The 25,992-nt window shown below is 56.2% G+C and overlaps 6 protein-coding genes across 6 annotated transcripts; 2 read left to right on the top strand and 4 right to left on the bottom strand.

Annotated features, from left to right (window-relative positions):
- Window positions 1–1,196: 1,196 nt before the first annotated feature.
- Window positions 1,197–4,755, top strand: C8A04DRAFT_40013 (uncharacterized protein; the record flags this gene model as incomplete). The annotated part of the gene is made up of 6 exons (XM_062784793.1): window positions 1,197–1,383; window positions 1,599–1,753; window positions 1,848–1,941; window positions 2,000–2,249; window positions 2,286–4,588; window positions 4,649–4,755. The coding sequence occupies 6 exons, from the start codon at window positions 1,197–1,199 to the stop codon at window positions 4,753–4,755; spliced, it is 3,096 nt and encodes a 1,031-aa protein (XP_062633667.1).
- A 1,570-nt stretch (window positions 4,756–6,325) lies between these two features.
- On the bottom strand, window positions 6,326–7,837 carry C8A04DRAFT_32174 (mitochondrial carrier protein MTM1; the record flags this gene model as incomplete). Its single annotated transcript, XM_062782002.1, has 2 exons — window positions 6,326–7,590; window positions 7,663–7,837. 2 exons carry the CDS (start codon window positions 7,835–7,837, stop codon window positions 6,326–6,328), a joined length of 1,440 nt encoding a protein of 479 aa, XP_062633666.1.
- Window positions 7,838–9,519: 1,682 nt separating this feature from the next.
- Window positions 9,520–9,735, top strand: C8A04DRAFT_32173 (uncharacterized protein; the record flags this gene model as incomplete). Its single annotated transcript, XM_062782001.1, has 1 exon — window positions 9,520–9,735. One exon carries the CDS (start codon window positions 9,520–9,522, stop codon window positions 9,733–9,735), a length of 216 nt encoding a protein of 71 aa, XP_062633665.1.
- Window positions 9,736–12,792: 3,057 nt separating this feature from the next.
- On the bottom strand, window positions 12,793–16,400 carry C8A04DRAFT_15091 (uncharacterized protein; the record flags this gene model as incomplete). The annotated part of the gene is made up of 3 exons (XM_062778352.1): window positions 12,793–14,313; window positions 14,422–16,119; window positions 16,266–16,400. The coding sequence occupies 3 exons, from the start codon at window positions 16,398–16,400 to the stop codon at window positions 12,793–12,795; spliced, it is 3,354 nt and encodes a 1,117-aa protein (XP_062633664.1).
- A 4,031-nt stretch (window positions 16,401–20,431) lies between these two features.
- On the bottom strand, window positions 20,432–23,552 carry C8A04DRAFT_40010 (the record flags this gene model as incomplete). Its single annotated transcript, XM_062784792.1, has 5 exons — window positions 20,432–21,649; window positions 21,710–21,916; window positions 22,283–22,749; window positions 22,933–23,104; window positions 23,538–23,552. 5 exons carry the CDS (start codon window positions 23,550–23,552, stop codon window positions 20,432–20,434), a joined length of 2,079 nt encoding a protein of 692 aa, XP_062633663.1.
- An 818-nt stretch (window positions 23,553–24,370) lies between these two features.
- C8A04DRAFT_15080 (uncharacterized protein) lies at window positions 24,371–25,480 on the bottom strand (the record flags this gene model as incomplete). The annotated part of the gene is made up of 3 exons (XM_062778347.1): window positions 24,371–24,619; window positions 24,701–24,897; window positions 24,964–25,480. 3 exons carry the CDS (start codon window positions 25,478–25,480, stop codon window positions 24,371–24,373), a joined length of 963 nt encoding a protein of 320 aa, XP_062633662.1.
- Window positions 25,481–25,992: the final 512 nt, after the last annotated feature.

Below are 25,992 nucleotides of genomic sequence, written 5' to 3'. Positions count from 1 at the left end.
ATAAAACGGAGACATTGAAGAATTTAGGCACAGAAAAGAGCAAGAGTGACCTGATCTTCGACCCCGTGGCTACCTTTCGCTGCCGCTCAGCGGTCAGGCAAGAACAATCCGAGCTTCCGGGGGAAGGTCGGAGGGGTCTGCTGGCCACTTCCCTTTGCAGATGTTCCTTCTCACGTTGTACAGCCATACACAGAGGGTAAGTCCTACTCAGGTGGGGGTCGAAGGAAAAAAAAGAAAGAAACACCGAAGGCAGGCATGGAAAGAGCGAAGAGATGGAATTGAGCAGGACCTCAAGCCCGAGAAAAGTCTAAAATTAAATCAAGAAAGAAGACAATATCACAGCTGACCAACATCGCCAACACTCCCATCGCGAACGAGGGGTCCTTGAAACTAATCCAGCGTTGCGGGGGTCGTTGTGCTCGTTGTGCTCGCTGAGTCCGTTCAATGTGCCGTTCCTTGCTGTCGACGGCGTGTAACAATTCGGTGCGTCCGTCGCTCATTGGAGAGCCTAATCCAAATGTAGGCTGGTACCCAAGACACTATGTATCTTTTTGCGGCTAGTCCCAGCTGAGCGGGACATCTTCTTTGAATTGGCCTGGCTCGACGTAATTTCCTGGAGCGCGACCGGGCTGAGAATGGGGAGCCCCTGAAGATTCTCTTTCTTCTCCTCTCCACGCTTCTTTCTATTCGTTTTTCACAATTCATCTTTCTCTTTCGTTATCCATTCCTTGAGTTTGTATTCTCTCTCCACATCTTCTCGCAACGAAGCCAATTTTTTTGATCTCGTCTCCTTGTTCCAGTCTCAACTCATCCCAAGTCCAGACCCAGACCGGGATCCCCCTCCGCACACTCCCCTCCAGTCCCTGGCTCACCGTTTCGCCCCGGACCGGCATCGAATCGAACGCTACCCGCGTGCAACGGCGGAGACCCAATCGTTAGGGACCCCGAACAAGCAGCTCCAAGACCCTCCCACCCAGCCAAAATATTTCCTTGTCCTCCCCCCTCCACCCCTTTTCTTCAACCATCGCCGCCAAACTCGCGACGCGGATTGATTCCACGTCGCTTTGGCCAACCCAACACCCGGCGTCGCGCTGGATTCCTCTTCGCCCTTCCAAAACTTCCGCCGCCGGACCCTACCAACATACTATTTCCGCGTATTCGCCCATTTCCGAGACGGGCCTACGAAAGACAAGACCATGCCTAGCCTGTTTTCCCGCCTCAAGGGCCGGGACGGCAAGGCCAAAAATAAAAAGGCACTCGAAGATGCTGCGAACCAGCAGCCGCAAAAACCGCGATGGGACGACGCGTGGGCTCGCAAGACAATCGAGCCTGATGAGGTGCAGCAGTTGCTTCGGTTTTGCACAGAGGAATTGAAGGCACGGGGTATGTAATGGCATCAAACCCCAAAAAATGTTCCCCTGACTAGCGCGGCGCGTTCTGCGGTTCCTGCCGCTTGCTGCGCCCACTCTGCACAAGAACGCCGCGGCGCTTTTGCCCTTCCCCCACGCGGCGCGTCTGCTGCAGTAAAGAACCTCTTGTCCCACCCACCATCGGGCGAGCGAACATGCACAGAATACTCAGCTAACGGAACACCGCAGCGCTCGATCTCCCTTTCCTACTGCTCCCTTTCCGCCCAACCTCCGACCCGAGCGCCGTCCGGACTTTTGTGCGACACTTTTTCGACGGAAAAGATGGGGGTCAATTGATCCGCGGGGAGGCTCTAGCCCAGGAGCTGCGCATGACCGAGCCAATGGTATGTTTCGCGCGACAATTGCACTGCATGCCGTTCCTGGCAGATTGTTTGTGCTCTTTTTGAAGGCTGAGATGCTGATTTTGGGACAACACAGGTTATCGCTGGCGTGGTCAAGTGGTGCTGGAGCAGATTGCCCGGTGGCGTTGTTGGCTGGGACTCGTATGAGCTGTTCAAGGTCGGCGAGCAAGGTAAGTGGCAGGCAGATTCAGCCAGGACGCTTGGAGCAGAGCTAACAGAGCGGTGCAGACTCGCACATGGCCCGCGACTCCTTCAAGACCTTCATTCCTCTCAGCGTCGACAGCGACTTCAAGTCGAGAATTATCTTTGATTTCTTCGATCTTCTCGCCGCGATTGCGGCGCACAGCAAGACCAATGGGTTCGGCGGCCGCAAGCTGTCACGCATGGCCGCTTGGTGGGCGTTCGAGCACAACGACAACGGCAATGGATTCGAGGGCGGGTACAAGTCGTGGCTCAGGCAAGTCACGCCAACGCTGGGGTTCGCCGTTTGCACTCTTTACTAACTAGATCGTAGCGCGGCTGATGCGACGAGCCATTTGTTCTTCGCCTACCTCCGATCGCTCGCGCCCGAGCCCGTCCGCGGTGGCATCTCGCTGCTGCCCATGTCGCTGCAGAAGCTCCTGCAGGAGACCGAATACCCGCCCCAGCGCCCGGCGCTCATGCAGAGCTCTACCAACAGGGTGGCCATGATCGTCGATACCGTTTCGCCGACCCCCTTTGCCCTGCTACGGAGAGCCAACCACTTCCAATACCGCGACGACGACCGGGCGCTTCAGGAGTGGTCCGAGTACGAGGACCCGATCCAGGCGCTGACGGAGGAGTGCAGCCGTGTGCTCCGGGCCATTGCCGCGGCCAACCAGTCACAGGCTGTGTCGAGCTCAAAACACTCGACCAGCCTGCGCGACGCGTCCTGGTCTCGGTTTGAGGATATCGGGTTTGCTAGTGCGCTGGAAGAGGACGAGTCGGAAGATGACCCGGCGCAAGCCCTGCGCCGCGCGCAACAAGGGCTGAGGACTACGCCGGCGTCTGGCAATGGCGATCTGGGACGGCCGACGACCCCGTCGTGGGCGGACTTCCTCTCTTCGGGCTTTGTGGATGAGCGTGGCGGGCCTAACATGCTTCTCCCCCCTGACAAGGTGCTGCCGCCCATTGACACCGGCAACAACCCCCGGCAACGGAGTTCCCAGTCGCACAAGCCGAGGCTGGAGACTGCGTATCAGCTCGAGCCCGGTGAGCTGGCCAGCATTGTTCGCTTCGATCTCGATGATGCGTTTTGGTGGGTGTGGATGAGCAGTCTGGCGCCTGAAGAGACGCCCGAGCGCAAATCGGCCTTCGGGCGCTGTGCTGTGATTGAGACGATTATCCGGGCCGGCCGGTGGTTGGTTATGGAGGAGATCGTCAAGGGTGCCGCTCCCGACCCGGAGGAGGGTGCATACATCGCGGAGAAGAAGGGCTTCTTCAGCTGGACGCGCCGCGGCAAGGGGCTGAACAGGAGGAAGTCGACCGGGAAAAACGCGCTGGACAAGAACGGATCGCTCAAGGCGGGATCCGCCATTGGCCTCAGCAAGACGAGCATCGGGCCGGACCAGCAGGCCCGGATCCAGGCTGCGGCACTGCAGCTGCAGAAGCAGGAGCAGGAGAAGTCGTCGCCGGTTCAGGAACGGAGGGGACGGAAGGATACTGACTGGCTGAACGAGAAGACCAACAGCGTGCTCACGCTTCAGCCCAGCATCTTGAACGAGGCGTCGTCAGCTGCCAAGTGGGCTAGCAAGTACGACAAGGATGCGATTAAGAACGCGTACCTTGCCGATGCGAACGCTGGCCGCGGCATTAGCACGACCTCGCTCACCAACGGACATGCCGCCCCGGCCGATGAGCCGGAGCGCCGCCCGGAGCTCCCTCCCAAGGAGCCGTCTTCATCTGCCCTGCCGCGCACCGAGACCCCGACACCGCAGACTCCGATCCAAGAGAAGGAAGTTGAAACTCCCAAGGATATCCAGCCGGCGGAGCAAGTCAGCAGCAGCCTACCGCCGCCAGCCAAGGAGGTCGCAAGCCTCGAGCTGGCTCGCGAGCAGATGGGTTCTCCCGAGCCTGGCTTGGGTAGTGATGCGCAGAAGCAGAAGAAGCTCCACAAGGACATGGCCAAGCCAGCGATCGGTGGTGGTGGTTTCAAGAAGCTGTTCAGCCGCAAGAACAGGACCTCCAAGCTCCCGGACAATGCTGCGGAGCAGGTCAAGTCGTTCCTTGCTGCTGAGGAGTCCTCCCCGGCGCCCGCTGCTGCTACTGCTGCTGCTCCGGCTGTGCCCCAGAAGGCTCCCGAGCCGGAGGTTCAGTCTCCGGTCAAGGAGCAGCCCGCTGCCGTACAGAAGCCGCAGGCTGTTCCGGCCCGCGTGCCTGTGCCTGCCCAGCAGGCCGTCTCCCCGGTTTCCCCGGTTTCCCCTCCCAAACCTGCCCAGCCAATTTCGCCCGTGGCTGCTCCCACACAGGAGGACGCTTCGCGCTTCAACCAGGGCCCCCTTGTTGAGCAGCCCGCATTCGTTCCCGAGGACGATGCTGAGGACGATGTGGACGACGCCGCTCCCCCTCCGATTTCTCGTCACTCCCCGCACGTTCCCTCGCCTTCGGCCCAGGAACAGGAGCAGGAGACCCAGGCGGAAGAGAAGGATAGTTCTGCGCCGCCGCCCGTTGCGCGGTCTGTCGACCCCCAGGACCGCTGGGCCCAGATCCGCAAAAACGCGGCTGAGCGCGCTGCGTACCGCCAGGCCACGGCGCCCGCGAGGGCCTCGTCGAACTGGACGGATGACAGCAGCGAAGAGAGTAAGTTTCACAGTAGTCTCCGTAACAGTATTGTATCTTAGGCTAACGATCAACTACTAGCAATCGAGTCTCGCGTAGCCCGCATCAAGGCCAGAGTCGCGGAGCTGACCAACGTCGAGGGCAACGGTCCCAATGCCCGTGGACCGCCCCCTCCTATCCGCCGCTAGATAATGATTTGAACAACCACTCTCCCGGCGGATATACCCCCTCTCCTCTCCTGGCGCTGGACCCCGCCTATGGATCGATGGATTGATGGCTCGACCGATGGATGAACAGGGGCCCTGGAGAAACAGAACGAACTCGAAAACAAGGTGGAATGCTGCTTGACGTTTTGATATCTTTTTTATCCTGCGTTTCCAATTCGCTGATCTACAACTCCCAACTACTGCTCTGATCTGGCATTTCGTTTCTTTCTTTCTGCTTCCTCCGTTTTTTATCTTCCAAGCGACGAGCAGACGGACGAACGAGCCACGCCAGATCTTGCAGAACGTGCGCACTATTTGCCGCTGCTGCTCTTCGACGCCTCGATTTCTTCTTAATTACCTTCTACATCTTTCTCTCTGGACGAGTTTGGGAAGTTCGCCACAAATTTGGCTGGTTATTGATTGGCTCTCGTAATATACCAACCCAAAATATCTTGGGCTTCTTTTTGTTTGTTTTTTTTTCGTCCATTTTTCCGTGCTGCGTTGCCGCTCTTTCGGTTTACTTTATTCTCTGGTGTTGCCTTTTGAGAGGGGGAGAGAGAGAGTGAGAGAGAGAGACTGAGGAAGAGGGGCGTAAGTGGTGAAGGAGGGATGGATATCTGGCTGGCTGTTAGTTGCCGTCAACAAGCAAACAAACATGCACAACACACACACACCCTTCTCAGGCTGGGCTTTTCGTTTTCTCTCCGGCTTCTTTACTTTCTTGCCTGTGATACCATTAGAAAAAGTTTGCGGAACAGCCTAGCAATACAATGAGATACTCTCTGAATTTTCTTGAGCGGGGGATTTCGATGTGCAGCTACTGAGGGGCAATAATAATTGTTGCTGAGAAGGCCAGACAGAGACAGATGGTACGTATCGAGAGTGAGTGTGCCTGATGGGTGGGTTCGACAACAGAAACAACCGGTAGGAGCGGAGGGTGATATGGCAAACATGATACACATTTCTCATTACGCCGTCCGTCGTAGGTTAAGCACCCAAGTGAGTTAGTGTACAATACAGTACATCATGATACAATACACACAGACACACACTTTAACAAATGTTCTTTGAACCGGGTCAAACTCGCTCGCTCGCTCCAGACCCATCCACTCATCCTTATGGCCGCCCGCCCCCCGTCTAATTAAATAGAAGCAAAAAGGATATTGAATCACCCCTTTCTTTCGATCTTTTTCTTCCTTTTTCTTCCCTTTTTCGTTCCCTCTGGATGTTTCCCCCTGTGTATTGATGGTATTTATTGGTTCGTTGGTTGGCATGAGCCGTTTTGCCTTTTTTGCGTCTTGGTTTGAGTCGGAGATTTGAGCTGAGGTATTAAGACAGTGGAACACGAACGCCCAAAAGAACGCCTAAGAGAAAGCCGAAAAAGTAGCTAACTGACTGACGCCTTGCCGGCTTCCCGAAATTGAAAAGCGAGGAAATGGAGATGTAAAAGCAACGCCTACTTATGCTTCCAATAAACAAACGCCTTGAAGATGTAACAGAACAAGGAAAAGGAAGAAAGCAAGAAAAAAAAAAGGACATCCCATCCATCCATCTACACCCCCTTCTCCATCTCAACTCTCTCCCTCTCCACCAACGCCCTCTCATTCACCCCGCGAAACACGCGCTTCCCCACCTCGTAACTGCTAATCATGATCGCACACGCCGGCGCCACCCGCAACGTGCGCGGCACACAACCCCTAAACAGCCCCGACAGGCCCTCGGTGCGGAAGATGTGCCAGAGTAGACGGGCCATGTTGCCTTCTTCGGGGGCTGTTGATTTTAGGGTTGATGCTGGTGATGATGATGTTGTTGAAGTGGTTGAGGTGGTGGTGGTGGAGTTGGCATCGCGAAAGACCTGGGTACGAGTCTTGCCCACGTCAAAAGGCATAGTAACAATACTAGCGAACCCGCCCGACGCAGCACCAGCAATGAAGCTGTCAGTAAAAGTGTCGGCATGGTTCTCATGCCCCCGGCTGCGCGAGCGGCGACGGGCTCGGGCCTCGCGCGCTCCCGCCCGATCAAGCTGTTCCTTTTCCAAATCCAATTCCATCCCGCGGCCGCGTGCCCGTTCCCGCGCGTCAGTCAGCCGCCCCCGGATCGTCTCATACCCCCACCAGTACATGCCCGAGAATGGCACGTCACGCCAGAGGGTCAGCGTCAGGCCGCGCCAGAGCGCGCGGTAGCCGTGGACTGCCACCATGTCCTTGACGCCGCGTACCGTGGCGGCGAGGTGGTTGCCGCCTTGGACGGCTTGCAGACGGGTGCGGAAGAGTTCGATGGGGGATACGGCGGTGGCGGCTAGGACGCGGGCGGTGGACCCGGCTACGAGCGGGGCGTAGTCGTCGGGCACGGACTTGGCGATGGGGGAGTGGGTGCGGTTGAAGCGCAGCCATTCGTAGCCTGTGAAGTAGATGATGTTGGCTGGGATGGCCATTACCAGGGTGGGGGAGAGGCCGCGCCAGAGGGTGGGGAGGCCTTCGTTGCGGGCGATTTTGCGGAGGCCGTCGAAGGTGGAGGTGAAGGTGCGTTGTTGGGTTTGCTCGACGGCGCAGGCTATTTGGGAGGCTGTCGATTGCGCGGGGGTGTTCGCAGTGATAGCGGAAGTTGAAGGGCGGGGGCCGACGACGCAGGCCTCGGATGTGTTGTTGCTGAAAAAGACCTCGCGGCAGCAGGCGGTCACGCCGAGGTTGGAGGGGCGGAAGGCGGCGCCATTTGGTGTGAGCGTTGTTGGCAAGGCGAGCTTGGTGAAGTCGGCGGCTGGCGGTTGAGTGACGCCCTGGGCCTGCCAGCGGACGCGCACAACGTCGAGCGGCGTTGCTATACGGGGGTCCCAATGAGTCAGTCTTGCGCTGGCGGGGATAAAGGTAGAGAGTAATATCGGGAACCTACCTAGCAACCCCGTCAACAAACTCCCCGACGTAGCCGAGATCATCTTTTGGACGGCCGTGATCTCAACCGGCTCGGGGGGAAGGTCGCCCGGTGTGTCATGGTGGTGGTGGTTGGCTATTATGTCATGATTCTGACCCGCGCTGTGCGCATGCCCGCTCCCCGAAAACGAAGCCATCTATATCTCGCTCTTGTCGTAGAATCCCTATGCCACTGCAGCTTTTGTCTCACGGCCTGGCGATCCCAACAAAAAAGAGAAAGCAGAGCCGGGCTGGCTGCTGAGGCAACGCCTCTCTCAGTCGTATCTGCCGCAATTCAAATCCACGCTTGCGTACGTCTATCGCCGGTTATCGCAGGCCAGGTAGGTGTTGCAGAATTCGACGACCGTTTCGTACAATTCGTTTGCGCGAGAATTCGCAGAAATGGCCCAATCGGAATTTAATTGGTCGTCCTAAGTTTGTAACTCGGAAATCCCGTCGATCGTCGAAAGGCGGTATTCTCACAGGCGAGGAAGAGAAGAAAAGAAGAAAAAAATCACAAGTTCAACCAACCTGCGCGAATCGGAGGAGGGTGTGGTTCGCCAAACTTCCTCAGCGTCATCGAAAAAAGAAGATTCTCGACCAACCCTGGTCGGCACAAAAGTGGGGACTCCGGTCCTGTCGCCGACAAAGGCGGACGCCACCCCGTTTAAAGCCGAGTGCTACGCTGCCATCAGGATCGGCCTTATCACCACGTGCCTTGGCGGAAGCTTCGCTTATCTGATCATCTTCATCGCCCAAGCTCCTTGTTTGTCACCTTGATGTAATGAGCTAGAGGGGCACGAGGGAACAAGACAGGAAGATCACGGGCTTCCGCCGGCTTCTTCTTCTTCTATCCCATATCGGGAGACCGTCATGTAAATGGAGATGGAAATGGCGGGACGGCGAAGCTTGGAGAGACAAGCCATAACAGAAGATCCAACGAACTAACTTGCTGGACCAGAGACTAAAGTGGGGGCATATGCTCTTTACACTGCAACGGATGCTCGCAGTGGGAGAGAATGATCGCAACGGAAAAAGGTGCGAGGAATGGCGTGGAGTATCCGGTCGGCTGGTGCTCGACGGGTGGTGGAACCGGGCGCTCGGCCTGGGCAGACGAAGAGCACGAGAGCGCTTTGGTAGAGGGCAGATGAAGAGACACAAATCCACATTAATTGTTATGAAAGAAAGAAAATCATCTCGCTGGAGAGGTATGAATAATATACAACACCGCTAATCCAACCACCCCAAAATCACGACCATCGTGATGATGTGGATGAACCTGTACAGACGTTGTGTATAATTCTCAGCCCATATTGTGTGCCAGTTTTGCCCGTCGTGCCATTCTTCGTAGAATGTTATCGCCCACTAAGCAAATCAAATACAATGTTAGCCTCGGCTTGATAAGTCATCTGGATAAATATGAGATAAACGTCACCTACGTCGCGTGATTGCTCAGGTGAGGGATTGTAATAGCAGCGATCCGTCACGGAGTACATGTATGGGGGAGGCGGCGGTGGAGACGGCGGTGTTGTTATTGTTGAGAGCCGAGAAGTAAGAAGGGTAGGTGATGGCAAGATGGTGATCAAGTTGAGTTGCGATTGGGAAAGACGGAAGGGGAAGGGGGAAGATAACGCAGAAACCACGGACTGCGCTTGCCTTAAATAAGGAGGGCTTCAGTTGTTGATGCAGGTGTGACGTCCGAGGACGAGGTTGCAGGATCCACCTGTTGACTTATAAAACCTTACGATGAGCCAACTTGTCCTCCTTGTTTACCACGAACATCGCTAACGACTTCGATATTTGTTTTCTGAGTTCACTTGTCGACCCCTAAGACCTCGCGATGGGGTACACGCCCTCGCGATGGGTGGGCCAACTTGTCCTCCTATGCATCCTCGGCCCTTCGTTGTTGCCTTTGTCCGGGTCGACTATCACCTTGCTGGACTTGGACAATGAGGATAGCGACTACAGCTATAGCAGTGACTACAAGTATACCAGCGACTACGACTATGACCATAGTAAGGACGCCTTGTTGACGACAAATATCACCAACGAGTAGTTTGGAGCACGTCGAATCACACACATCGGTTACGTTCAATACCACAGTTACCACCGCTTATTCTTTTCTCAACTCATTTCAATATCCGTCGTTACTCGTCATTCGTTAGCCCAAACGTTCTCTTGATAATTATCGATAACAATCATGACGGACGAGATGTAAACAAATTCCTCAACATGTCCGCGTTGTATAATGACTCATCTATTGTGATGAAATAGAGAACTGAACGACCTACCCCCCAGGCCAGTCCCCTGGGTTGGCAGCCCTCAGGCCGACACTTCTTCTCGAGACTCCGTCGCCTCCGAGAAACCCCCCTCCTCCCCACGGCTCGGTCGTCGTGAGGGATTATGGCACCTTGTGAGGTGGCCTCGGACGACCAACGGGCCCCACGAAGCCCATCGCCTCGACACCGAAATACATTGCAGGTAGGTGGTACTTGTATGATAATTACAAAGTCGAGGCTAATTTCGGATGTGATGTGATTAGTGGATGTATACAGTGTACGACACATGGTACACGGGGAACGTGACTGTGGGGTGGTTACAATGAATACAGGACAGAAACTTCTTGACTTGCTGGTTTGGACGACCATGAGCTTGGTGATAGGAGTTTGTCTAGTAGCGATTGCGTACATCATGTACCATCGTTGAGTAGAAGAGGTTTGCGTTTTAGCGGCGGCGGCGGGGGAACAAGCGATAATCGGGTTCCTTTGAGGAACAGTTAGCTAGGGACTTTACTTAGGGGTTAATGGTTAGAGAGATACTGACACCCTCTCTCGCTGCGGCCGAAAAAAAAGCGGCAGACCAGGGACTTGGCTCCCGCTATTTTGGCCACAACGTGTCTCTGTACAATGAGACGAATCTCCTAACTTTCAATCTTGTTCATAAGTTGTTCAATCATTTCAGCATAGCTATTGATTGCCGAGTTCATGTCACTACAGCTGCAGCTATTGGTCTCAGACACGGGCTCTATCTCTGTATAATGACTAAACAATGCACCACAAAAAGAGGAACAACATAACGTTATGTTAGTGTCCTCGAGGTGTCCAAGACGACCGTTGAGAAAGGTAACGCTGTGCCATCCACCCAAATGCCGGTAAGGCAAAGTTGCCATGTAGGGGAGAGGGGTGGACCCTCGAAGTAAAAGAAGGAAAAGAAAACCTTAATGTATATCATCTCCCTCCTTAATAATTATGCCCCCCTGTTGTTCTCGTTTCTCCATGTTCTATTCCTCCCGCTGTACAATTTGGTTTCCCGCTGTTGGCTTATCTATCTACCTATTAGTTTACCTCCGTATTTGTCTGTCTGGCTGTCTGGTTGTCTGTGTATTTGTCTTTCCATTCGTCTTGCTATATCTATCTGGACATCTATCTCTCTGTCTATCTGCTTAGGTCTTGTCTGTCCGTCTGTCAATCTTTGTTTCTATCTGTCTTCTCTATTTTGTTTATCCATCCTTTTGTCTTTCTGTCAGTCTATCTATTAGCCCATCTATTTGTCTTTCTGTCTGCCTACCTGTTACCCTATCTGCCTGTCCGTTTGCCTGTCCGTCTGTCTCTGTCTGTCAGACTGTATGCCTGCTTGCCTATGTGTCCATGTGTCTCGCCTGTCCGCCTTCCCAGAATCCCAGGGAGAAAGAAATGCCGCTCTTCCCGTCTTCCCGTGCACGCGTACATTTCTCAACGTCAGATTTCATCATCCCTCATCATCATCTCCCCCCTCCCCCGTCTGCACATGACATGCATCTGACATGACATGTCCACTCGGTACTCTACACTCTAAACTCTACATCTGCAGTGCGGGGCCCCGGCCTCATTCCTTGATTACCTCCGCTGCAGGCGCGGAAACACAAAGCCCATCCGCCCACATCTCCGCCCACATCCCGTTGTAATATCAGCAAGTTTCCCGTCTCGGTAGTAGTTGGAGGCAGGCACTGGTAGGCACTGGCAGGCACTGGGCGGGTACATAATTACCCGTGAGCCGAGCGAGCCGAGTTCCGAATGACGCTGCGGCAGGCTGCCCAGAATGATGGCGGGGTTTGCCGGAAAGGGAGGGGGGTGGAAGTTCTTGGGAATGGGGATTCAACGGTTAATATATCCGGTAAGTTTTACCGGGCGTGTGTGTTGAATCGAGGTTGGGTGTGTCTGACAAGTCGATGAGCTTTTGAGAACTGGTTTGGTAAGAGGGATAATTTACTCGCCTGGGACGATGATGAGCCGGTCAACTTGAGATATAGCACAAATCGATGATCATTCTCCTCAAATGTAATCCGGTTGGTGAATCCGGTAAACGTCAACATGTTTGTTTAATATTGACTAGTTTGTACCTAGGTATCTTTCTACACGGCACCCTTTCCACCCACCCAATTGATCATTACCCGAACTCAAGGAATGTCCCATCCAAGTTCAACTACATATCCAATTTTGAGTTTACCATGCAATCATGCATCCACATCACACCATTTCCATCAGGGACATGGCGTCCTCTTCTGCCGCAAAACAGAAACGACTGTATCAATACCTAAGAGAGAAGAGAAAAACATAGATGGTTGTAGTTATGGTATTTCTCATTGTATCCGGACCAAAAGAAAATGCTGCAACAAAAGAAACCAAGGAAAAATAACGTAAAACTTCAGATAAATGCTCGCCATTATGCTCTTTCGGTAAATGAAACCACACAAAAATAAATAAGAAACATGAAAAAGGTTGTTGTATGATGCGCTGCCGAAGAAGTGAAGCCCCGTTGCCGGGAGTTAGTCAATACGGTCGAGGTAGAGACAGGATGCAAGATGAATGTACGGTGGGAGATAGGAAAGCCGCTCGTAGACAAAGGAGATGAGAATAGCGTTCTGCCACCGGTTGACCCTCTCCGTTCGTGTTTTTGAGAGGCCGTATTTTCGATGTCGAGTTTGTGCCAAAAGTGTGAAGAGAAAAAAGAAAGCTGAAAACTGTCCGCAACGTAACACTCAATCTGTCGGTTTTGACAATCATCGCCGATTTTGGGTTTGGGTTTTAACGTATGTTTTTCCTCAAGGTTCCACAATCATTCACACCTCTTACTCTTAGTGCAACTTCTCCTTCAGATACACCACCGCCGCGTAGCCGGCACAGCAGCCCCGGCTCATATTATGGTGGCACCACGGGCACTTAACCATAGTCGTGATCGCTCCGGAGATCCCCAGTAGTTTGTCCTCCACCACCGCGTCCGGCTTGGCCATGCACTCGTACAGCTTCGACGGCATATCGTGGTAGAACTTGCAGTTGCAGCACTGGACAAACATCTTAGCGATGGGCGCCATACCCGCCCCCGCCGGCGCGACCGGGTTTGTTGCAGCTGCCGGGCCCCGCCCAGCCTGAATCTGCATGTGTTTGGGTATCGCAGAGAGAACGGGTGGCCGTTCCGATGCCGCGGAGGAGGAGGCCGATGAGGAGGGCGCTGCTGCGGTGGAAGATGACCTGGGCTGCTTAAGGATGGAGACCGGAGTTGTTGTGTTTGCCCGAGCTGCAGGGGTTGAGGATCTCGAAGGGGCGGAAGTCGCCGCCGAGGGCATGGGGGCAGAGTTCGCCCGGGTCTGAGGCGGGGGCTTCGGGATCTGGTGAAGCGGGCTCGGAAGGGAAATGGGCGATGGGGGCGCAGCGGGAGTGGGAGTGTCGTTGGGCCGGAACGATTCCGAGAAGTCGGCAAAGTATGGGTTTCCGGGGGCCTGGAACTCTGGAGCAAAACCGTCGGGAGAACCGGGGCCGGCCGAGGGGGCAGCCGATCCGGTTGAGGGGGTTGTGCCCGGAGTCCAGTCCTGCTGGAAGTTCACAGGGGAAGTCTGTGTCTGGTAGTCATCCCCAAGGAAGTTGCTTTCCGGCTGCAAATCCGGCTCACGCGGCTTGACTTGCTTGTGCTGTGATTGCGTTTCTCGCCCGTCCGTGGTGTTTGCCTCGAACTCGTCCTTGGGAGGGCTCGGATGGCCATTCGGAGCACTCCATTGCGAGTCTTTCGGGGTCCCCATATTGCCGCGATCCACGGACGCCGTTGCTATGTGCCTCTGATGCCCGCCCAATGAGAAGTTGATAACCGGCGGCCCGTTGTGTGAGCTTTGGCTCCGCTTCCGGGACCGTGGGGGAATCGAAAAGCCGGGCTCGGATGATCTGGGATGAGACGTAGGAGGATGAACCGACCTCAGGGGCTCGGGGTGAAGTGTTTCTTCCTTGCCCTGTTCCGTGCCATCGAGCTGCTCAAAGTTGGTGACGGATGCCATGAACGAATCCGTATCAAAATCGAGCTCGAGTGGCAAGGCCGTCCTGCTCCACTTGTCCTCCGTTCCCATCTCGGCGCTTCGGCTCTGCCCCTCGTAACCGGCCCGTGGCGTTTCCGACCTGCTTGCGGCCAAGTCTTGGTGTTGTGGGTTGACGGGGCTTTCCTTGCTGGCCCCATTCACCGTCACCGGAACATCCTTTGCTGATTGCGGCCGGGAAGTGGACGGCGTTGTGGACGGCGATACATGTGATGAGCCATCGCCGAAACCAGACGATGAGGAAGATCCTTCGGAGACCCTCGAACCATCTTGCGGGTTATTTTCGTTAGGCTTGGGCTGGCTCGTAGTAGATATGACAGTCGTCGTGACGGGTGCGTCCTAATACAGGTTAGTACCTCACACTGCAAGTAAACTAAAAATCAAGAGATACGATTCTGCGAAAACACATACCGAAAGAGGAACCGGAGTGGCCCGCGCAGCCGCAGCAGCGGCAGCGGCAGCGGCAGATGCCTTACTCTCCGCTTTGGCCGTAGCCCGAGACTGCATCAGAGCCCGTAGCCTAAAGTACGGCGGAAGGGGTACCGACGACTTGGAATTCTCGGCGTAGGTTTCGCCGCCATTGGCTCCGTTTCCAGCGGACTTTACAGAGTCCTTGGAACCCCTGTTTTTCTTGCTGTGCTTGCTAGATTCCGGACCGGCAGTGGACGGGCCGTTAGAGCTGCTAGAGCTGTGAGAGGTGGAAGGACGTTCGAGGGGCTGTTCGTGCTGCCGAGGAGCCACAACCGCAGGCATGGGGAATGCAGGCATAGTTCTTGATGGTGCCGGGGCATCCGTGCTGGCAGAATACGGAACTGCCTTAAAAGCCAGGTATTCGGGATTACCCTGGTCGATGCTCTCCCGGCCAGTGGGCGTCTTGATTCCCACTAGTTTCATGGCTGCGGACACCGCATCTTGGGTGAGGGACGAGCGCCTCCCGTTCTGGCTCTGTCCGGAACTGGAGCTCGAAGAAGGCGGATAATGGCGGTTCGCGCTGGCAGCAAATATCTGCTCGTCGGCTAACCCGGCCATCGCTCGTTGTGCGGCCAGCGCTCTTTGGTGGAGGACATATCCGTTGCGGCTGGATTGCCCGGACGGCGATTCCTGAGAGTTGCTGGAAGCTTCTTGTTGAGAAAGATGATGGACCCCAGCGGTAGCACGAGGCGTGCGCTGCACCCTTGATGCTCTGGAAGGGGACGGTGATTGTGTCTCAGGTCGGAAGTGAGTTCCTGGGACAGGTTGGTGTTGGTTTGGGAGCACCGGTCCGTCGGACATGGACCTGCGCAACTCCTGTCGCGGAGAGAACCCATTTTCACCTAGCAAGTGGCGGGGGATCGACGAAGGGTCCAGCCTGCCGTCGCCGTACCAAACACCAGGGCTGGGCCCGGTCATCACCTCCGCCACCGCAGGCTGATGCCAGCGCGTGTGCTGGAGATTGTCTGCAGACGTCGTCCTTCCACCGTCCTCGGGCCGTCGCTGGAACTGAACACTTTGCACCATGCGCCGGTTGACAAGTTGAGGATCCGACATGGACCGATCCGCTGGCGTGAGGGTCAAAGCCCTGGCATCTTGGATTGTTGCTGCGGGCGCGGGCGGGGCTTTGCTGAGCCTCACGGTGTTCCGTTTCTTTGCGGCCCTAGCCTCCCTTTCGGCTTGCTCCTTCTCTTTCTTGCGGCGCTCAGCCTCCAACTTCTTGTCCTTTCTTCTTTGACCGTACCCCTCCCAGCTCGGAGACTGGCATATCGAGGACTGTTCCGACATGGCATCTTCATCCTCGCTGTCCTCGGGCGCTACAAATTTGACTTGCTTTTGAAAGGGCTCAGTGTTTGTGGGCGTGCCAAGACCATCGTCATCATCCTCGTCGTCGTCCTCTTCTGGTTCCCAGTTGTTGACTCTGCTCCGCCTTTCGTTGCTCGCGGCTGGGGGGATGGCAAGAGAAAGGGAAGGGGGCACAGCGGCCCGTCGTGTTGCTTTCACCATCAGGAACTGCTCCGGGGGTATCGAATCGACTGGGCGCTGGGGTCTGGGCGGAGGACCGTTGCTAGACTGGACTGGAAGTTCTGATGAAGGAAGAATAGCTAACGGGCTTCGTAGGCGGTCCGTTTGCTGGAATGCGAATTTCAATGTTAGAACCATGGATGTGTGTGTGTGTATTAAGCGGGGTAGGCAATCACAAAAACACAGTTGGTGATGAGCAAGCAACAAGCAAGGAAGTGAGCCAAGGGTGAGAGGAGGTCAGGGCAGCAACGCACCTTATATTTTTGTTCGAGCTCAATCATACGCTGAAAGCTGCTGTCCTTAAGCAGGTCCTCTGTTCTCCGTTCTATTTCAGCTATAGCCGTCTTGGGCATAGCCCCAACGCCGTAAGGGGAAAAGAGGATGTCCATTGTCACGATAAAAGCTGTGACCGGCGCCTGGAAGGAGGGTGTAAATAATGGGCGGCTCCCTCAGCAGAGGAAAACCTCCGGCGATGGGTATTGGGTACGTGCGACCACGGCAGGGGAGGGGGGGAAGGTCCAGGTATGTATGTAGGCGCATGTAAGTGTACGCAATGGGTTAAACGCGGTGCCGAGGGCGAGCTGCGTGGGAACTTGGGGCCTTGGAGTTGAGCGGTGATGGCAGCTTGCCCCATGTCACTCAACTTCCGTGGGCGTTCCATGTGTCCGTTTTACAGGGAGTGAGCGAGTTTGAGAGGGGAGAAGGCGGGAAAGGGGGGGGTGTGATGGAACAAGGCAAGGAGACCTTCCAATCCCAGGGGTTTGTTGGCGGCGCTCGATCCCGGGCTGGGCACTCTGATCTCCCGAAGCAAGTGTCTGAAATTCGGGTGCGCGTAGCCGCATCTGGTGGGTGAATGCACCGTGTCTGGGGCTACGGGTAAAATGCCTTGTCTCCTCCGTCCGTCCTTCATCCGGTGGCGAGCTCCCTCGCAGGTCGCACCTTTCGGACGGCTGTTATTACAAAGGAAGGCAGATTTTGTGAGTACCAGAGTACCTGATTCCGTCTAGGAGGACATCCCGTAAAGGGGGGGTGGGATTTGTGGGGCGTGCCTGGCGGACCTTGCGAGTTCATCGAGAACAAAAAGAAAAGAAGACCCGCAACCTGGGAACTTGCGCAAGCTGCAGTGGGTTTGTGGACTTCACTCAGAGCTGCAGGCGTCCCTTCCGCCCTGGGTCACTTTCAACAAGGGCAAGGACATCATGGGACCGCCGATGGCGAGACCCACGGGAGGGCAAACGCAGACCCGCAGATGCGCCGCAAAGAATAATTAGAAATAACGAAACTAAAACGGACAGCCAAGGGGAGGGTACAACACATGAGACCTGCAGGGCGCCATCGTTGCAGTCTGAAGAAGGGGGGAGAGAAACGGTGGCTCTCAGACGCTGCTGGGCCCCGGGCGCGGCAAACAAACCTTGGAGAGCGCCAAAACTGAGCGCCAAACTTGAGCGCAACCACAGCGCCAAAAACCAGGAATGCCAGTCCGCCGGGAACGACAGCAGAGCATGGAACGCAAGTTGCAAGGCCAACACGAGGTTGGCGCTGCGATCAGCCAGTCACGGCGTCAAAAAACCGGGGATTGAGAACCATTCTTGCGATTCTTGGGGCGCTGATCACGGCGCCCTGCAGCTGTGCGTTGTGCAAACCGTGTTCGCGCTTCTATTTTATTCTGTCGGAGTTTGACAAGCCCTAACGTGTTAGGAAAAAAAACCTGTAAAATGTCGTTGGTGGCACCGGGCCAAACGGAGCCCGCGGGATGTTGAAAACGAAAAGCAACCTCAAGCTGAAAGAAGAAAAGGGCCGTTGTGGGAAAAACTGTTCGTGTTTCCATAAGAGATGGAAACGGGTGCAAAGTTTTCGGCATCACGGAAAAGCACATTGAGAGAAGGAGCGGACCCAACCTCGTTCACTGGTTGAGTCACGCTTGCCTCAGTTCAAGTGAATCATGCCATTTGACCTGCAAAGTTGGTGGGAGGAAGGCACACCGGGGGGTACTCGGTAGGTACCTTCCCGCCCAAGACTTGAGGTTGAAGATGAAAACAGACAAGCAGAAAAAGACGAAATCGGCCAGGGCGGGAAGGAGCAAGGAGTTGTCTCTGATCGGAAAGCCCCCTGCACACTTGCCGCGCGCCCCGCCCTGATGAACCCCACCAGCTGAACCCCTGCCGGCCTGAGAGCTGCCAGTGCCGCCCGCGCTCAGGCGCTGGGATGGAACCTTCTGCTCCAGGCTCGGGGCTTGGCATCCTTTCTTCCACTTCCAAACTTCCCACATCGTCCTCCTCCTCATCGAATTATAGTTTACGCACAAGCTTTTCTTCGCCCTGCGCTAATCGTTGGCGCCGAGTAGCTCGGCGTACCTGGTGTGTCTGAGAAACCCGGAAACGCCGCCCTGGCGCCAAATCTCAGGAACGTGTCCGAAAGTGATCAGATCGATCGCGCGGGGGTTGTGTATGTGTGTGTTGTCCAATGGCTTGCGGGGCGTGCTGGACATGCTTGTGTGCAGATTTTCAATTGCTTTCAGCTCGTCTGCGAGGGGACAGGCGCATCTATCCCGGCGCGCGCCGCGGACTCTCATCGAGCGTCGCGCCCAGCTCTGGCGGCATCTTCGGCGCATATCACCCAACGAATCCTACCTCCCTGCCCGACTTTTTTCTTCACCGAAGTCCGGGAAATGGTTCGTGAAGGAGAAAAAAAAAAGGCAGTTCGACGTGGCACCGAGCCGAGCTTCCGGTCGGGCATTGCTGAGGCTCCTGTGCGCCCTTCTCCAGCTCCCCGATCCGATTCCGAGGGGTTGCGAGGACGAGGAGTCCAGAACCCGACTAGGACGATGGCGATATCTCGGCGCGGCGTATTCGCCAGACGCAGCATGAAGCATTTTTCGTCTCTTGGGACCAACCATTCGGCGGCATGGTTCGTCTCCGGGCATGCATCGTTTCTGCATCTTTCTGAGAATAGCTCAGGCACATGTACGTCGTCCACGGTAGACGACGCTCTGCTGACATAGGGGCTTTTTCTTCTTGTGTTAGCTAGGTGGTGAGACCAGCCCTGACCGACATTTTTCTGTGTGACATCGTCTACATAACAGCGTCGAGTCCAGAATGTCGGGCTCTGGCGCGGTCCCGTGTCGATCGATCCCTCGACCTGCAGCTGGCCAGCCCGGGCCTCGCAATTCCTCAGCTTTTGGTCAAGGATACGACGTCGGGGTAACGACCAAAGTCCGTGTTGCCTGGTTGCATGCGACTTTGACGGTGAAGGGCTGTTTGGTCCTTTGTCCTTTGACGCGTCGAACCCTCTCATCGTCGTGACGGCGAGTCAGCGGTCTGCTTGGTGTTTGCTCCGTTGTCGTTGCCCAAGTGGGCCCTTGCCAAGGTAATTTTGCTTTGGTGAGGCCAGGCAGGCAAAGGGGTTTTGAATTGGAAGTCTTTAATTTACGATACAAGCGGTCGAATCCCACGTGCAGCTCGGAATTCTGGCACGCGCTGCCGAAGACGCCCTATTCCCCGAGTTATTTCCCTGACTGAGAAAAAAAAGACGGGATATTACCCAGTGATTTTGCCATCTGGTGGACAGCAGCATCGGGGGTCTGGGAGTGGTGGTTTGGCCCCGTTGCGCGAAAACTTCACAAATTGAGGTTGACGCGTTCTGGTTCTCAACCGGCCGTTTGGCTCCACTCGCCTGGGACTTCCGTTGAATTCTTGGGCACCGTGGGCATCTGCTGCGAGCACGACGGCCCGAGGAAGGCACTCGATTGGTTCGGCCGGGCCAGACACAGTTACAGCACATACGGAGGACACATGCTGACAAGGAACACAAGGACTCGGGCCATGTGGGGGATCATACTCGATACTATGGTACGTGCAACTTCTATTCTTGAGGAGGTTGGCAGGACTTGGGTCAATTAATATGGCGGAGCTCAGCCGGCGCTCGGCAAGCGGAAAGACACCACAAGCGGGTGTCATGCTGCCCGCTTGTGTGTTCTGCCGGATGAATAGCCCCGCCATCCACTAACTCGGCCGCTTTACACCTGCTGCTACAAGCCTACAATACGACATTGGGTTGTTGGGCCCGCACCTCCTACACTGCCGATCATCCCCACGTTTTGCTTGTGCGGGATGGGAGTCGCCTTTTCTCGATCCGAAGACATGTCCGGTGCCTTGCCGGCGGTTTTCCCATATTCACAGGAGGAGCGGCCCCACAAAGACGGCCGGCAGAACGGCCCATACATAGTAAAGTCACAGAACAGGACCTGGAAGCGTTGTTGTCGTTGACGAAATCCCGATGTCCGATCTCGCCCGAGCTCACGGGAGGCTCTGCATTTTTCTTGCTCACTCTCTCCACATGGACGTGACGTGCCGCACTAGCGAACGTTGACTGCTAACTAGCTCCGGCAGACGGAGATCGCCAGGAAAAGCCCAGGAACCCGTCAGGCAATGACACCCTCCAGGCTGGCTCTGGCCGAGTCGAGCAACCGGGATTTCTGGTTGCTGTGCCTGTTCCTGTGGCGCTCCATCGCGTCTGGACTGGGCGAGTGATGCCACCATATCTCGTCGTTTTGCGGCTGGTTGTGTTGACCGAGCTGGCCGTGCCGCGCGGCTTTCTTCTTCTTCCGGAGGATTCCCCGAAGGCGCATGGAGAACTCATGGGGGATCTTGAGGCGGGCGGCCACCCACTTGTCGTCGGGGCGGTAAGTCGACACGATGTCGTCAGCCTCAGGCGTGGCGCTGGCGAGTAGCTGGTCGGTCGGCCAGGCGCGGACCAGCCTAGTGTGCTCGTGAGCGTGGCCGTGGGTGAGGGCGAGGAACTCAAGTGCCGATCGGACGGTGATGGAAATGGCGCGGGCGGGATCCACGAGATTCTTCATGAACCAGGACATGCAATTTGGATAAAGGACGGCGAAGTCGGTTTGGGACAGGTGTGTCGATCCCCGGATTGTCATCATCCAGGCCAGCGTGCCGGCGGAGCGGGCCTCGTCGCACACCCGCTCGACGCAGGCCAGGTTGTCGGCCCAGTGCATAAACGCCTCGCTGCCGATGGACAGGAGGGGCTTGTTGACCGTGCTGCCGTTACTGCTATTACTGCCGTCGCAGTCGGGCGTCGCCGGACCCCACGGATCGAGCAGCACGCCTTGCGTGATCCACGCGAGCCTGTCCGACGTCGACCGCAGCGCTTGCACCGTGGTCGCACCGCCAAACGAGTGGCCCATCATCGTCACGCTGGCCAGGTCCATCCGCCCTGTCCAGTCGGCCCAGTCGATGCCTTCTAGTCCGGCCGAGCTGGCCCCGACATGCACGTTTTGTTGTTTTTGTTCTTGTTGGTTGTTGCTGTTGCTGTTGCTGTTCCCTTGCCGCCGACCGGGACGACCACGAGGACGACAACGGCGGTTGGCCTGACGCACCTGCTCCCCCCGCCCGCGGTTGATCTGGTCTAGGACGTGGTAGGCTTCTTCGATTTCGGCCAGGCGCATCTCGATCTGGGCCCCGCGCAGTTCCTTGTCGACGCCGATGGGGTTGTGGGGGGAGGTATCTTGGGCGTTGTCTTTGGGAAAGAGGTAGTCGATTTTGTAGTAGGGTTTGTACTGGTCCCCCTTATTTTTGGCTCTGTCCTTGCGGTAGTAGTGTCTTTTCCGCTTGGACTCGTTTGGCTTGCTGGGCGCTTTCTTGTTTACGGATAGGCCGTCCTCTCCATGCATGCCGTCCTTCACAGAACCCCCCCGATCAAGCTCCTGACCATCGAGGTCCTCCGCATGCCCACCCGTGTTGACATATGTCCGGGCCCCGCTGCCGTCGCGGTGCTCGACGGCTACCACGATCAGGCCGTGGCTGGCGAGTTCACCGCAGATGGAGCTGTACAGGGTGCGTGAGCCGCCTAGGCCGTGGCTGAAGATGGCGACGGGGAATGTGGGCTTCGACTGGTGGTCCTCGTGATGGCGGTCCTCCTGGTGGTGGGGGGGTGTTTCTGCACTTTCCTTTTCGTGTACGTTTTCGTCGTTGTGCGCATTTGACCCCGTGATTCTGTCCTTGTCCTCGTCATTGCCATCGTCATCGTCAGAGTCCCTATTCCCTGTTCCGTCGTTGGGTTGGTTGTTATTCCCGTCTTCGCTTGTCCTTGCCTCTTCGCTTGTCTCGGCTTCCCTTGCCGCTTCTTCTTCTTCCCTTAGTCCGTGTCCCTCCGTCGGCATCGAGTCCACGAGCGTCTCGCCGCTGTCGTAACCGTAATGGCCGCCATTCCTATTGATGTTGTCGTCACCTTCGCCGTCACTAGCCCCTGTCCTGACGCGATCTCGTTTGTCCTCTTTCTCCTCGTCCTCGCTCTCCCCCATCTCATCCCCTCCCTTCTTCTCAACATCCTCGCTGCCCCCAAACTCAGGATCTCCAGCAGAGCCCAGTAAGTTCTCACCCGGCCACCGCCCCGCCAGCGGTGCGTTACGATACGCCGGCAGCTTGGTGAACATGCTGGTGGCTGCCATGTAGGCCGTCACAGGCCAGTGGGGGACGTTGAAGAACTTGGCGTAGCCTTTGCAGGTGGAGGCGCGGGGGCGGGGGAGCCAGGGGACGCGGCGGTATTTGGGGGGGTTTGTGTGGGTTTGTTGGTGTTGTTGTTGTTGTTGTTGTTGTTGTTGTTGTTGTTGTTGTGGGAGCTGGTTTAGTGGTGTTTTGCTTCGTTGTGTTTCGTCGCTCATGGCGCTGGTGGTGTCGGACCAGTCGTCGCTTGTGTTTGTGTTTGTGCTTGTGCTCCGGCTTTCTCTTCCACTTCCACTTCTGCGTGTGCTCTTGTTTTTCCATCTTCCATCCTCACTCCCTATCTCCTCACTACTCCTCCTCCCTCTCCCCCGTTCCCCATCCTCTTCCTCCTCCATCATTTTATCCCCCCTGAGATCCCCCCTGAGATCCCCCCTAGAACCCCCCATAGAATCCCCCTTCGGACCACGCCGGTCCAGCTCCGCCGGATAATAAACCGCAAACAGCACCGTCTCCAACCTCAGCGCGCTCCTCCCATTCCTCCGGATATGCGGGGCAAACGCCCGTGGCTGACGCGCCGGTAGCTCGGCTTCGAGGAACCCGACGTGGTAGGGGCCTGTGTAGGCTGGGAGGGTGTGCTGGAGGTGGTTGCGGGGGGTGCGGCGGGGTGGGGGGGCGGGTTTGATGGGGATGGTTTTTTTGGAGGCGGGGAGGGAGGGTTGGGAGGGGGAGGAAGAGGTGGTGGAGAAGGTGGTTGAGGAGGGTGAGGGTGATGATGGTGGAAGGGTCATTGTGGTTGTTGGTTGTTGGTTGTTGGTTGTTGGTTGTTGGTTGTTGGTTGTTGGTTGGTGGTGGTGGTGGTGGTTATTGGGATTGGTGATATTGGCCGTGAGCGAAAGACGACCATGTGGAATTGGTACCGATGTTAAAAGAGTGAGTTATGGAAATGGGTTTTATGTTGGAAGGGTGAGATTGGCATGTGTTAACTGCAAGGCGTGTCAGCGGACAGGAAATCTGCGTGCCGTGTCGCGTGCCTGTCTTACACAAAGCCAAACGTGGCAAAGTAGGTACCAAAAAGTCGGGCATCAATTGATGATAATAAATTCCATCCCATCCCTCCGTCCCAGCTCTCGTGCCTGGTTTCCCGTTCCTGGTCCTGACTTTTTTTCATTTTTCCCCCACAAGCCAAGACTTACTGTGGGATGTTCAATGACATCATCGGTTCCTGAGTGGAACTGTTCCTGAGAACCCCTTTCGGGAATGCCGGGGCGGAAAATCCGAGCGAATGATTGGTTCCGTTGCATGTGGAGCACACGGAGCCTGAGCCGCGAGAATCTTCTGGAGCCGCGCAGCAGGTAACGTTACGACGGCTTAGACGGACATCAAACGGATCTTGGGTAGATCGTGCACCGAGTTTATTATGCCAGGTAGGTGGACGGATGGGACATTAGATCGAGGTGGCTTGGTGGATAGATGAAGTCCTTGCCGTGCGCAGGGACGGGTGAGGGTGAGAGGGTCGGGTCGGGCCTTGCGGATGGAGGTGTGGTGCATGCTGTACGAGGAGATTGGGGGTCTGGTGTTAAAGTAGTTGGTTTCTACACGTGTATAAGAGGACGCCACAGCCGCTGATTATTCCACTTGGACTTCCATTGCGAGCGGCGTCTTTGGATTTCCTTTCTCGGCCTAGCGCCCGGTCGAGTCCGGGGTTTGTCCGGAGCCCGCCCGGCCGGAGGACCCACCTGCTCCGGCCGGTCCACCGTAAGTCGCGCTTTCCTTATACATAGTAACATATTTCAGGACTGGGAATTGTCGACTTATTCGAGCGGGGCAACAACACATAGCCCACAGCAATTCCATTCTTCACATTGACCACCCACCCGCCTTTTATTCATCCTTTCCATGGCTCACTCCCACACCCCCTTCACAGACTCAGCAAACTCGCGGAACCGCCTCGGCGCCGACCCCGTGACAGCCAAGATGGAGTCGTCGGTACGCTCCTCCGACCCATGCTTGACCGCCGTGTCCAGCGCGGTCATCAAGTGGGCATAGTCCTCGGCCATGCCAAAGCTGACGAAGCGTGCCCCCAGGTCGGCGGCGGACAGGTCGACGTGCACGATCTGGCGGTGCAGGACGGATGTGAGGATTTCGGCGATCTAAAGTGCATACGCATACGCGTTGCGTTGTTGTTAGCAAGAGAACGGAGGTACGTGGGACGTGGGACATGGGGGACTGACCTCGCTATAGGAAAGTAGCTCCGAGCCAAGAACGAGATAGTCCGTGTTATGCGGCACCTCGTCCGTCAGCGTGCGGACAGCGACAGCAGCAATATCGTCGGCCGACACCCACGGGATCTTGCCGTCGCCGGTGGCCGAGTAGACCTTGCTTTCGTCCCGGACACCGCGCAGGTGCATTTCCTGGTCGGCGAAGTTTTCTGTATCCCATCAGACCCCCTTTCTTTCCCAAACAACAAGAGAAAAAGAAAGAAAGAAAAACTCACCCTGAAACCAAGTCGGCCTCAAAACCGCCCACTCCACCCCCTCACCCTCCAACTCCGCCAAATACGCATGCACCGCCCCCATCGCCGGCCCCCCCTTCTCAATCGGCGACCCGCTCTGCAACACAAACCGCCTCACCCCTTGGCCGCGCGCAAAGTCTACAAACTCCTCCATCACCCGTGCACCACTTCCCGTCTCATGGGAACCGGCCTGCGGCGCGGGGGCGATTAGATACACGGCTGTCACCTGCAGGTCGTCTCCACCCTGGATTTGGGTTTCGAAGGGGTTCGACCAGGTTTCAGGGTTGTGCCAGTCGAAGACGACGTGGTGGACTCGGGGGTTGGGTCCGGCGACGGCGGCGGGGTCGGGCTGGGGGTGGGTTGGGTTGGAGGTGTTGGGCTGGCCGCGACGGGAGGCGACGAGGATGTGGTGGGGGTGAGAGGAGGAAGAGGAGAGTTGGGCGACGATGCGGGTGCCGACTGTGCCGGTGCCGCCGAGGATGAGGAGGGCGGGGGTCATGGTGTTGTTTGTGGATTCTGATCGGGGTTGTGGTTGTGAGATTTTGGTTGTGAGAGGTGTATTGGATGAGTTAGGACGGTGTAAGTGGGGTTGACTCTTATATCATGAATATCATGAGGGAAAGATGAACGATGAACAAACGCAACACAACCAAAAATAAAATATCAAGCGACCAAAACCAAGACTCTCATCATCGGACCCATGCAGTCAATCATCACCATGCCGTAGCGAAGAGGGGAATCGGTGAAGCTGACCAATCACCGGGGTTTACACGACCACAAGACTGCCCGATTCGGCGATTGCATCATAAATCCGGTCAGGGCTGCGGAGCTGCCTGCTGTAAGTCCGGCTGGTTATGTACGAGTTTCTCACAGTTGGGGGCCAAGGGGGCCAAAGGTTGGGTTAGGCTACAGAGACCGGTGACGGGTTTGGGTGACAACAGGCTGAGGTGGCAGACCCAGATGATCGAGATTGTAACAGATTGAGAAGTTCGGATACAATCCATGTCATGA

This window comes from Dichotomopilus funicola, assembly GCF_033296635.1.
Source record: "Dichotomopilus funicola strain CBS 141.50 unplaced genomic scaffold C8A04scaffold_82, whole genome shotgun sequence".
Taxonomy (NCBI): Eukaryota; Fungi; Ascomycota; class Sordariomycetes; order Sordariales; family Chaetomiaceae; genus Dichotomopilus; species Dichotomopilus funicola.
This window is presented reverse-complemented; position numbering and strand designations above follow the sequence as displayed.